Source organism: Pan paniscus, chromosome 21 (genome assembly GCF_029289425.2).
Source record: "Pan paniscus chromosome 21, NHGRI_mPanPan1-v2.0_pri, whole genome shotgun sequence".
Taxonomy (NCBI): Eukaryota; Metazoa; Chordata; class Mammalia; order Primates; family Hominidae; genus Pan; species Pan paniscus.
Genome location: NC_073270.2, coordinates 56,247,243 through 56,259,998, shown reverse-complemented (window position 1 = coordinate 56,259,998; position 12,756 = coordinate 56,247,243). Strand labels below are relative to the sequence as shown.

General features: G+C 48.7%; 1 protein-coding gene across 1 annotated transcript in view; it reads right to left on the bottom strand.

Moving 5' to 3' along the window:
* Positions 1-1,021, bottom strand: part of PTPN1 (protein tyrosine phosphatase non-receptor type 1) — a 74,756-nt gene extending 73,735 nt beyond the window's left edge. The window contains exon 1 of the mRNA XM_003815260.5: positions 670-1,021. Coding sequence (XP_003815308.1) covers positions 670-732 — 63 coding nt within the window. The 5' untranslated portion in view covers positions 733-1,021. The remainder of the gene's footprint in view (positions 1-669) is intronic.
* Positions 1,022-12,756: the final 11,735 nt, after the last annotated feature.

Sequence of the window (12,756 nt, the reverse complement as noted above, 5' to 3'; positions counted from 1 at the left end):
ACTATCTGAAATTATTTGCTTTTGTGTTTGATTGCCCTATTCGACTCTAGGCTCCACTAAGGCTAGGATCTTGCCTGTCCTGATTAGCAAACACCACCTCCAATGCCTAAGCGGTGCCTAGCACAGAATAAGCTTGCCAACTCCTATCCAATAAATGAATGAACAGAAAGGGGGAAGGGGACTGTCATCCCTGGGACTCGACGCACACTGAGACTAGGGGAAAGGAAATGTGAAGGAGGGACGGGGGGAGTAACCTTTTCCCCCAGGGAGACAAAGGAAGAGAGTCGGAGGTGGTCCATTCCAGAAAAGGAAATAGTGGGGGTGCTAAATCACCCCAGGGGACAAAGAGTGGACAAGCAGGGGGCGGGGTCGGGGTGCGAGGGATTCGCGTTGAGAGCACAGACCGGCGGTCCCCGGCTTGAGAGATCACTCGGGCTGGAGAACAGAAGGGAGGTGGGGGATCGAAGGGGGCTCCGAGGCTGCGGCGAGAAACACGCCCGCCCCGGGGACAAAGGGGGGGGGAGCAGTGCGTCGCTGTCCCATCGAATCCTCAAGCAGTAGGAGCGAGGCAGAGGGCAACACCCAGAGGGAGTCTGGGGCCTGGAGGTCTGAGGGGATGTTCAAGCGGCCTAAGCGAAGGGCCCGCCACGCCCCGGGGCGCTCCCGCACCTGGTAAATGGCCGCCCAGCTCCCGGACTTGTCGATCTGCTCGAACTCCTTTTCCATCTCCATGACGGGCCAGGGCGGCTGCTGCGCCTACTTCTCGGCCCACTGCGCCGTCTGCCGCTCTAGGCCGCGTCGCGCTCTTAGCCCCGAGGCCCGCTGCAAGCCCCGACCCCTGCAGCTACCGCCGCCCTAGCCGCCGCTGCTTCTTCATGTCAACCGGCAGCCGGAACTACGCACCGCGCCTGCCAGGGGCTCCGCCCCTGAAGCAGAAGGACCAATCAGCGATCGAGAATTTCGACAAGCACTTCCGCGGGGAGGAGCCGGGGGCGGTGCTAGGGGAAGTGGCCCCAGCACCGCGAGATATCTAATAGCGCGCGTTCCCTCCTCCGCTCCGGGGCTCGGGGCTCGGGCGCGGCGCGCGCCTGTTGCCTAGGCGACCCCGGGAGCCCCGCCCACGGCGCGTGGGCTCTCCAGGCCCGGGAGGGCATTGAGTTCCAGCCCCGACCCGGCCCGTTGAGTCACTGAGTGAGTGGCCTTAAAGTAGTCATGCTCCTCCTTTCCTGCAGGGCCTGGGCCCCGGCCTCAGTAATCCAAGCTGGAGTATGGGAGGAGGGCACCGTGCTCTATTTCCTGCCTCCCAGCTCTGGCCAGATGTCTGCCCTTTTTTCATGAAACTCAGGAGTATCATGTTTCACTACGCTGCTGGGGAAGCCCACTGCTCTCTAAGGGTAGTGTCCCTGACTGAAACGCAGAATTTCCACTTGGGTGCTGCAGGAATGAATGGATGGGGATGGAATGATTTTCAGTGTTTCCCGAAGTATCAAGGAACTCCTGCTCAGACTGAACTAAGCAGAGCACAAATTCCATGGTGCATTATGTTAAATAAAAATCATAGGAGCCCAGGCGCAGTGGCTTACATCTGTAATCCCAGCACTTTGGGAGGCAGAGGCAGGCGGATGTCTTGAGGCCAGGGGTTCCAGACCAGCCTGGGTAACAGAATCAGACCTCGTCACTACTAAAAGTTAAAAAATTAGCCGGTGTGGTGGGGCCCAGCTGCTGGGGAGGCTGAGGCAGGAAGATCACCTGAGCCCAGGAGGTGGAAGCTGCAGTGAGCTGTTTTGGCGCCACTGCACTCCACCTTGGGTGGCAGAGAGAGACCCTGTCTTGAAAAAAAAAGGGCTGGGTGTGGTGGCTCACACCTGTAATCCCAGCACTTTGGGAGGCCGACGCAGGTGGATCACCTGAGGTCAAGAGTCCGAGACCAGCCTGACCAACATGGTGAAACCCGGTTTCTGCTAAAAAAAAAAAAATTAGCCGGGCGTGGTGGCGCATGCCTGTAATCCCAGCTACTTGGGAGGCTGAGGCAGGAGAATCGCTTGAACCCTGGAGGCAGAGGTTGCAGTGAGCCGAGATAGCTCCACTGCACTCCAGCCTGGGCAACAAGAGCGAAACAAACAAACAAAAAAAGTTCTGGCATTAGGGTCTCAACAGACTAGACTAAAAATCAAAATGGAGTCACTCATGCTAAAGTTCTACATCATCAGACTGATAACCTTTCACAAAATCAGAAGAGAGATACACACCCTGATTTCCCAAGCAGACCGTTTTAATCAACATAATGAAGTTCCCTTTGCTTTAATCCTTACAACAAAAAGTAACCTGAAGTAACCCGATGCGAACCAATCAGTTATTTCTCTCTTGTTCTGTTTCCCTGTTCCTGCCTTACAAGGAAAGTAACTTTGAAATGACCAATCTGCTTTTTGTTCTTTGTTTCTGCTTTTTTCAGCCCTTTTCTGTCTATAAAACCAACCTCCTCTGCTCAGCTCACTGGGACACTTGTGCTATTTTGTGGAATGAAGTCTTGCCCGATTCTAGAATCATGAATGAAGCCAATTAAGATGTTTAAATTTGTTGTAATTTCGTCTTTTGACATTTACGGTCACCTGGGAAGTGTGTTGAATAATGCAGGTTCCTGGACCCATCGCCAAATGATTCAGATATCTTTGGTCTAGGGATGAGACCAGGAATCTGCATTTTCACCAACAACTCCAGCTGATTCTCGTACCTATGATCCTTAAAGCACCATGAGCAGGTTGGTCAGGTTGCCTTCCTGCAGGCTCCAGTTTAAACCATCCCCCTCTGGGCCTGGCATGTCATGTGGACGTTGTGAATTCCAGGAGGTTTGAAAACCTGGAAGAGAGAATTGTCTTCATTCCGTGTTGCCCAGAGCCACTGCCTGGTATTATCAGCTGAATTCCAGCTCATTCCTTGAGTGCTTGTGGCAGGCACTATGCCTGGAATTCTAAGTACACATTCCCATTCAATCTCCACAACAACCCTCCAATACAGGTGCTATTATTCCCATTTTATAGACGAGAAAACTGACTGGCTGTGGTGGCTCACGCCTGTAATCCCACCACTTTGGGAGGCCGTGGTGGGTGCATCACTTGAAGTCAGGAATTCGAGACCAGCCTGACAAGCATGGTGAAACCTCATCTCTACTAAAAATACAAAAATTAGCCGGGTGTGGTGGTGCATGCCTGTAATCCCAGCTACTCGGGAGGCTGAGGCACAAGAATCACTTCAACCTGGGAGGCAGAGGCTGCGGTAAGCTGAGATTGCACCACTGCACTCCAGCCTGGGCAACAGAACAAGATCCTGTCTCAAAAAAAAAAAAAAAAAATTAGCCGGCTGTGGTGGCGTGCACCTGTAGTCCCAGGTACTCAGGAGGCTGAGATGGGAGAATCACTTGAGCCTGGGAGATTGAGGCTGCAGTGAGCCATGATCATGTCACTGAACTCCAGACTGGACGATAGAGTGAGACACTGTCTCAAAAAAAATAAATAAATAAAAATAGGCCAGGCCTAGTGGCTCACACCTGTAATCCTAGCACTTTGGGAGGCTGAGGCAGGTGGATCACCTAAGGTCAGGAGTTCAAGACCAGCCTGGCCAACATGGTGAAAGCCTGTCTCTACTAAAAATACAGAAAATAGATGGGTGTGGTGGTGCACACCTGTAATCCCAGCTAATTGGGAGGCTGAGGAAGGAGAATGGCTTGAACCTGGGAAGTGGAGGTTGCAGTGAGCCGAGATCGAACCACTGCACTCCAGCCTGTGCGACGAGAGAAAGACGCCATCTCAAAAAATAAATAAATAAATACAATAAATTAAATTAAAATAAAAATAAAAAATTAGATGAGGGGGGGACCGGGTGCGGTGACTCATGCCTGTAATCCCAGCACTTTGGGAGGCTAAGGCGGGTGATCGCCTGAGGTCAGGAGTTCGACACCAGCCTGATCAATATGGTGAAACCCCATCTCTACTAAAAATACAAAAAAATTAGCCAGCCATGGTGGCTTGTGATTGTAGACCCAGCTACTCGGGAGGCTGAGACAGGAGAATTGCTTGAACCTGGGAGGCGGAGGTTGCAGTGAGCCAAGATCACACCACTGCACTCGGGCCTGGGTGACAGATCAAGACTCTGTCTTAAAAAAAAAAAAAAGGATGAGGAAACTGAAGCACAGAGAGACAAAATTACTTGTCCAGAGTAGCATTGCACATTGGTATGGAAACCTGCATTCTAGCCTGGTTTCCAGAGCCTGCTTTGGAGCCAGGCTTCGTGGGTCCAGGTTCCAGCTGAATAAATACTAGTGGTGCAAACTTGGGCAAATTTTCATTAATCTCTGTTCTCCTTTGTAAAACAGAGATAATAAAAGTGCCCACCTCATAGGGCTGATGTGAAGATTGGATGAGTACATATCATGCTCTTAGTATACTGAGTGGCTCAATAAATATTAACTGTCATTACTACATATCTTTAAATAATAGCAAATAAAGGAGATAAATGAAATGTTATTGAATACATGCAATTAGCTTGATCAGCAGTGTCTTTAGAAAGTGAGCATTCCATAGGGGAAAAATTAACAAAAATGCCCATTCCAGTGAAAACTGTGGGAGCTGCCACACTTGGAAGCTACCTAATTGAAGTCTTAGTTCCTTTAAGTGACTGTCCAGACTCCTGTGCTCCTCCCGCCCTTAAACCCTTATACTTTTTGGGTTCTAGTTTGTCTGGAACTCACAACCCTGAGAGCATCCTGGAACAAAAACAGGGCTGGTTCATTCCTGTCCCTGTATGTCAAGCTAAGTAAGTAAATAAATGCCCATCCCAAGCCCAAGTGGCCGTCACGCCTGCAGGGGGTGCTGCCCAGTGACTGGAGTAGCCTGTTTTGCTTTGCTTTGTTTTGTTTTGTTTTGTTTTGTTTGAGTTAGAGTCTTGTTCTGTCACCCATGCTGGAGTGCAATGGCGCGATCTTGGCTCACTGCAACTTCCACCTCCCGGATTCAAGCAATTCTCCTGCCTCAGCCTTCCTAGTAGCTGAGGTTACAGGTGTGCGCCACCACGCCCGGCTGATTTTTGTACTTTTAGTAGAGATGGGGTTTTGCCATGTTGGCCAGGCTGGTCTCAAACTCCTGACCTCAGGTGATCCGCACGCCTCAGCCTCCCGAAGTGCTGGGATTACAGGTATGAGCCACTGCACCCAGCCTGGAGTAGCCTTTGAATGGGGCCGAAGCTATACACAGGGTCTTGGTGGGGGAGAGGGGAGTTGGAGGCAGCCTCAAGCAGGGTCCAAGTTTGGGCTGTTCAGAGGCTGTACTTGTTTCCAGTGGCTGCTGTAACAAATTACCACAAATTTGGTGGCTTCAAGTAACAGAAATTTATTCTCTCACAGTTCTTGAGGCCCAAAGTCCAAAATCAAGGTGTTGACAGTGCCGTGCTCCTTCTGAAGGCTCCAGGGGAGGGTCCTCCTTTGCATTCTCCAGCTTCTGGTAGCTCCAGTCATTACTTGGCTTGTGGCTGCCTCACTCTGATCCCTGCCTCTGTCTTGGCAGACTTTCTTCTCTGTATCTCCTGTTCTGCCTGCCCCATTTCCCTCTGCCCTGTTCCTACAAGGATGCCTCTCTTTGGATTCAGGGCTCATCCTATCCAGAACGATTTGGCAATCCCATCTCAAGATTCTTAAATTTATTACATGTGCAAAGACCCTTTTTCCAAATAGGTCACATTTACAGGTATGGGGACTTGGACATATCTTTTTGGAGGCCTCCACTCAATCTACTACAGTGGCAGAGAGTGAAACCTTGCCACAAATATTGATCCTGAATGAAACCCCTAATTTCAGGTACCAGCTAATTTGCCCTTCCATTCAATGTGTACATAGCTTTTAATATTTGGGTCATGAAACCCTCCTATGCAAAATCCTCCAACAGTTTCCATCCTACTTAGAAGAAAACCCAAATCATGTCTAACCCTGGCCCACAAGGCCCATGTGACCTGGTCCATCACTGTGTCCCCTCGCTTACTTCCCTGCAGTCTCAGGTCTATCTCCAAATATACGGGGCTGGCTCCCAACCCAGCATCTTTGCACCAGCTATTCCTTCTGCCTGGATCACGCTTCTTGCAGATCTTCTCAGCTTTCAGGTCTCAGGTCAAACGTTACCTCCCCAAACAGGTCTCCCCTGACCACCTTCCCTAAAATAGTCCCCAGTCACTCTCTAGGGGAGGATCCTCCCTTTCCTGTTCTAGCTTCTGGTGGCTCCTAGCACTCATCTGTGTCTTATTTATTTGCTGGCTTGTTTCTTTCTCCTGCCCCTCAATGTCATGTTCTAGGAGGGCAGGGACCTCGACTTCTTGTCTGTTTCCTTGATATTTGGTTGAGAGGAGGAACTCAAGGTCTACCCCGACTCTCTGAGGCTTGGTGTTGATCTGCAAAGCTCTGGCACTTCCCTGCCAAGGCCTGGCCTAGAAGCAGCCATGCCCTGGGATCCTCCAGAGATGTGATGGTGGTGATTGGGAATCTTTAGTGATGACTGGTTAGAAATAGACAAATGATCATGTGACATGGTGGCTAAAACCTTTTCCTGGCAGGCATGCCTGAGGAATGGTCTCACGCGGCTTCTCCAGCCTTTCCTTCGTGGATTTAGCTAATGGAGGAAATCAGCACTACAAATCAATGACCCATTAAACTTTTTTAAATGTCCTAAGAGTCGTCAGTGGAGAAGGATGGCTGTTTACCAAGCCTCCAACAGATCACTGACTCCTGACTTAGTGAGGTCAGCAAGTTTCCTGGAAAAATTGGTCCTGATCTTCTTCCTGGGAGATAGCACAGTTTTAAGAGCTTGTGATCCTGAATGAGCCCTACTGGGTCTCTAATGACATGTCACTTCCTCAGAGAGCCCCCTTCTGACCACTTCTAATAAACAGTGCTTTATCACTCTATTCCTTTTTCTTCTTGGCACTTAGCAGGCATTTAATGACTTATTTTTTCCCTAGTGTTACCATGTGATATGATGTTGTATATTTTTACGTGTTTATCATCTGTATCTGCCAGTAAATGTAAACTTCTTAAAGAAAGAGACTAAGTCGATTTGGTTCATTGCTGTTTCCCTGCACTACAGATCATTCCCAGAAGAGCCTATCAGTTTTAGAAGGTTCTGGAAATGAACATAACAGGGCTTCTTTGTACATCATAGACTCAGAGTTCAAGAATCCTCAAGGTCATCTAGCTTCCTCCACTCACCACTGGGTACACATAGCCAGGAAGGAAGATGGCTCTTCCCCCCACAAGATTCACCCATGCTCGCCTAAGAGAGTTTGGGCACTTTGACTGGTTGGCTGACTTAGGGACAGCCAGAGACATCCCTGCAATGGAATAAGTAATGGGGCAAAGCCAAGGCCCAAGGCACTAGAAACTGGGTGCACAGAACTCCAACCTTCAGCCATAAACCATGCTAACTAATAGCGTTACCTTTTTTTTTTTTTTTTTTGAGACAGAGTCTCACTTTGTTGCCCCAGGCTGGAGTGCACTGGTACAATCTCGGCTCACTGCAACCTCTGCCTCCCACGTTCAAGTGATTCTCCTACCTCAGCCTCCCAAGGAGCTGGGATTACAGGCACCTGCCACCATGCTTGGCTAATTTATTTTGTATTTTTAGTAGAGATGGAGTTTCACCATGTTGGCCAGGCTGGTCTCAAACTCCTGACCTCAAGTGATCTGCCCGCCTCAGCCTCCCAAAGTGCTGGGATTATAGGCGTGAGCCACCATGCCTGGCCTAAAAGCATTACTTTGAATTTTGTGTTTCCCAACAGCCCTGCAAGCCTGCTGTTTATCCACATTTGAGAGATGAGAAAATAGCTGCTCGGAGAGGCTAAAGAGGTGAAAGCAATGAACACCCAGTACAGAATGCTGGCTTGCATGCTGGATGACAGGGCACCGTGGTACAGAGCTAGGAGCTTCTAACCCCTGAGGCTGCTACTCACTAGCTTGCAGGCCTGGGTCAAGTTGCTAAATGGAAATCCTGGTGTCAGCCTGGATACTTTCCAGTGAGAAAAACCCAACTGAAAAGTGGCTTTCGCAAAACGGGTAATTTACTGGCTCATGAAATTGGGAGGTCCAAAGGAGGCTTCCTTGCTTCAGGCACCGCCAGATCCAGGGCCTCAAATGTCATTGTGACTCTGTCTCTCCCCAACTCTTTTATCTTTCTTCCCCTGTGCTAGCTTCACTCTCGAGCAGGCTGTCCTCTAGAGGGAACCAGGATGGCCCCAGCAGCCCCAGGCTCACAGCCTATCAGCTCAGCAGCTCCAGTGGGAAGAGCTTCTTTTCCCTGGTGGACCCTGAGTCCTGGCCTTGAGTCTCATTGATCCAATTGAAGCTCACGTGCCATCTCTAATCCAATCCCTCTGCCCAGGGGAGAATTTGTCAATTGAGGAAACTGAGGCTCAGAGAGGCCAGTTATTTAACCAAGGTCATACAGCCAGTAGGTAGTCAAGTGGGATTTAAATCCCTGATTTAATCCCAGATGCAGCCTGATTTCAGCATCTATATTCTCAGCCATGAAGCTATACAGTCTCTCCAAGGACTCCCATGAGCTCTAAAAACAATAGTAATAATAATGAGGATAATAATAACGATAATCATTCATTAACACCACCACTCTGGAGCCTGTACTATTGTGATCTCCATTTGAACCGTGGCACAGAGAGGTTAAGCAACTTGCCCACAGTCACACAGATGAGAAATGGTGGAGTCAGTATTTGAACCCAGTTCAGCTCTATTTGCTGCTTCTAGTTCTGAAACTATATAAATATATGAGTTCTGCACTATTTCAGAACTCATGGGAAGGTTAGCAGCCCAGAATCTCCCACTCACGTCTCTACTGGGCTTCATTTTTAATGGGCGACTCCCCTGCCTCTCTACCACCCGGAAGACATTTTAAGCTTTACAGCAAGTCATTAAAAAGAAACAAAAATAAATGCGTAAACATAATCCCACGCGGCCTGTCTGGTAAGAGCAACTTCCCCAGTGGGGGAGGAGGAGGCATTCAGGGGGAACTAGGGGAATCACATGTGTTCTGAGAAAGGAGGGTCAGAGATGTGCGGGAAAGTTCAAGGAGGGAAGTTGGATCCAAAGATGGAAACCGGTCCCAGCCCCATGCTTTCAGCAAAGGAGGAGTCTGGGGAGGGTTTCCAGAGGCCCCTACAACATCCTCCACACTAGTTTGCAGGGCTGAGGCTTGCGGGGGCACTTTCACTGTACACATGGTGGTTCTGGGTGTGGGTTCTGGAATTAGGCTGATTTGGGCTCATGTGCCCTTGGGCAAGTTCCTTACCCTCTCCAATCCTTGGTTTTCCATCTTTTACAGAATGCAGGGATGTGATGATTAAATGAGAGTATGTGTGTAAAGCACTCAGCCTGGTCTCTAGTTCACAGCAAGGACTCAAAAATTTTGCTGTTGTTCTACAGTTGTGTAAGTTGCTGAGTGGAAAAAAGCAAGCTACCGTCTGTCTTCAGAAGTTTTTCATAATATATATTGCAACCTGCAATTTTACAACCCTATTTTTTGTTCTGCTGCTGTAGGTGAACTTGGCTGGTTTCATGGGTGTGTGTGCAACCTGTGTGATTGCAGAGTCCCGAGCTCAGAAGGGGCCTGCACTTGCTTTGCTCTGCTGTCTTTGTCTTGAAATTCTTTTGTTTGTTTGTTTGTTTCTTTGTTTGTTTGTTTGTTTTTGAGACTGAGTCTCGCTCTGTTGTCCAGGCTGGAGTGCAGTGGCGTGACCTTGGCTCACTGCAACCTCTGCCTCTTGGGTTAAAGCAATTCTGCCTCAGCCTCTTGAGTAGCTGGGATTACAGGCACCTGCCACCATGCCTGGCTAATTTTTTTTTTTGTATTTTTAGTAGAGATGGGGTTTCACCATGTTGGCCAGGCTGGTTTTGAACTCCTGATCTCAAGTGATCTGCCCACCTCGGCCTCCCAAATTGCTAGGATTACAGGTGTGAGCCACCGCACCCAGCCTTGAAATTCTTAATAATTTTTTTTTTTTTTTGAGATGGAGTCTTGCTCTGTTGCCCAGGCTGGAATGCAGTGGTGCAATCTTCGCTCACTGCAACCTCTGCCTCCCAGTTTCAAGAGATTCTCCTGCCTCAGCCTCCCGAGTGGCTGGGATTACAGGCACCCACCACCATGCCCCGCTAATTTTGGTGTTTTTAGTAGAGATGAGGTTTCACCATGTTGGCCAGGCTTGTCTCAAACTCCTGACCTCAGGAGATCCACCCGCCTCGGCCTCTGAAAGTGCAGGGATTACAGGCATGAGCGACTGTGCCTGGCCGAAACTTGCAATAATGTTTGAACAAGGAGCCCTGCATATTCATTCTGCATTGAGCTTATGTAACCAGTTCTGGAGGTGAAGTCTAGTTTTTCAAGTTTTTGAAGGGGATTTGGAGCCATTTTTGTCTTTGAAGATGAGAATATTCTTCCATTATTCTGGGAGAAATCACTGCTCTTGGGGAGAATCCTAAGACAGTGATATTATCCAGATGCAGATTCCCCATGTTGAGTTGTTTCTTATTGTTTAATAATACTAGTTATGTTAGCTACATGTATTGGGCTTTGACGAAAGACTAGGCTCTGCACTAAGCTAGCACTTTACCTTTATCATCTCTCTAGATCTTCTCAACAACCCTGTAAGAGAAACTGTCATTAACCTCATTTCACAGATGAGGAAACTGAGGCTTGGAGTGATACATGACTTGCCCACTGTTGCACACCAGCGTTGTGATAATGCATGTAAGTTGGGTGGATCTGTACTAGGACCATAGCCTTTTAGAAAAGAGGAATGAATTTCTAAGCTTTGATTTAGCTAGAAGGGTTCCTGAAGTCCTTGGGAAAGATGTGTATCTTTTTGACCAAGTATTTGCTCCAGTAGTTTCTGTATTTGAAGATGGAACTGGTCTTCTGTTTGAGGCTTGACTGTGCAGAGAAGAGGCGCTGATCTGAATTTTCCTTCCCCTTGTGCTGGTGGGAAGCCCATGGAGAGGACTCTGATTTGGAATAACTGAAAGTGGAGGGACCCGGGCTTAGGGGATTGCACTTACAACTCTTGTGATGGCCTCAGCCAGGCCACAGGGAAGTGAGCTGCAAGGGGAACCACATGGGGAATTGTACTTTCTTCAGGAGGACATGGATATTCCCACTGCCCTTATCCTGGGGTAGGCAAGGAAGCCAGACTCATTGTGGGAAGGGGAGGACCTTTTGCTTTACCTGGGGCAAAGAGGAGAAAGAGGGGGTCCTAAATTCTAGGGAGAAGAGGTTAGGCAGCCATCATCCACGGGAGGTAGGCTGGTTCTCACAGCATGACAGCATGCTAGAGAGAAAGGAGGGTGAAGACCAGCAGGAAGGAAAGCATGAAGCAGCTATATGGCCTCCAAACATGATTTATTTACAATTTCATTTTGCATTTCCCTTTTCTGCATTGTAATTCTCACCTGTTATCCCCAAGGCTTCAGTAAAATTTTGTTAACTGCTATGGGCTCATCTTAGCTGCTGGGTCAGATACTAATTGTCCCCAATGTCAGTTCTCTGCTTTCATAGAAACAGGAGTGTAACTGGGCACATGCCTGCCTGGCTAAAGACTACATTTCCCAACTTCCCTTGCAACTAGATGTGCCATATGACTGCATGCTGACCAATAGGATCTGAGTGGAAGTGATGTGCACCATTTCTAAAGCATGCCTTTAAAGGCTTGGTTCAGGAACAGTGTGGGGTGGGGTCAGGGTCTTTCTTTTTTTTTTTTTTTTTTTGAGACAGAGTCTCGCTCTGTCACCTGGCTGGAGTGCAGTGATGCCATCTCAGCTCACTGCAACCTCCGCCTCCCAGGCTCGAGCAATTCTCCTGTCTCAGCCTCCTGAGTAGCTGGGACTACAGGCGTGTGCCACCACACCCAGCTAATTTTTGTATTTTTAATAGAGATGGGGTTTCACCATGTTGGCCAGGATGGTCTTGATCTCTTGACCTTGTGATCTGCCCACCTTGGCCTCCTAAAGTGCTGGGATTACAGGTGTGAGCCACCAAGCCCGGCTGGGTTGGGGTCTTTCTTTCACCTTTTCTTCCATAGTACTGCCTGGAATGTGACATGGTGGCACCAACTTGAACTGTGTGGACAAGAGCAACATGGAAGGGATGGAAGAAAACAAGATAGAAAAAGCCTGAGACTCTGACCCCATGGGCCAGCCCCATTAGCCCCAGACTGATCACACACACTGTTACATGAACAAGACATAAAAGAGCTGATATTCAGCTGATATGCACAGGTACAGTCATCCTGATTGCTTGTAGGTATCATTCTGACTGGTTAGAAATAAATTTCTGGGCTGGGCATGGTGGCTCACGCCTGTAATCCCAGCACTTTGGGAGGCTGAAGTGGGCAGATCATGAGGTCAGGAGTTCGAGACCAGCCTGACCAACATGGTGAAACCCCGTCTCTACTAAAACTACAAAAATTAGCCAGGTATTGTGGCAAATCCCTGTAGTCCCAATTACTTGGGAGGCTGAGGCAGGAGAATCACTTGAGCCCAGGAGGTTGCAGTGAGCCGAGATCACACCACTGCACTCTAGCCTGGGTGACACAGCGAAACTCAGTCTCAAAAAAAAAAAAAAAGTAATAAACTTCTGCTTTGTTTAAACCGCTGTTAATGAGGGTCTCAGTTACAGTAATTAAACCTATATTCTAATCAATCCAGCCATGTTTTAGGGGCTG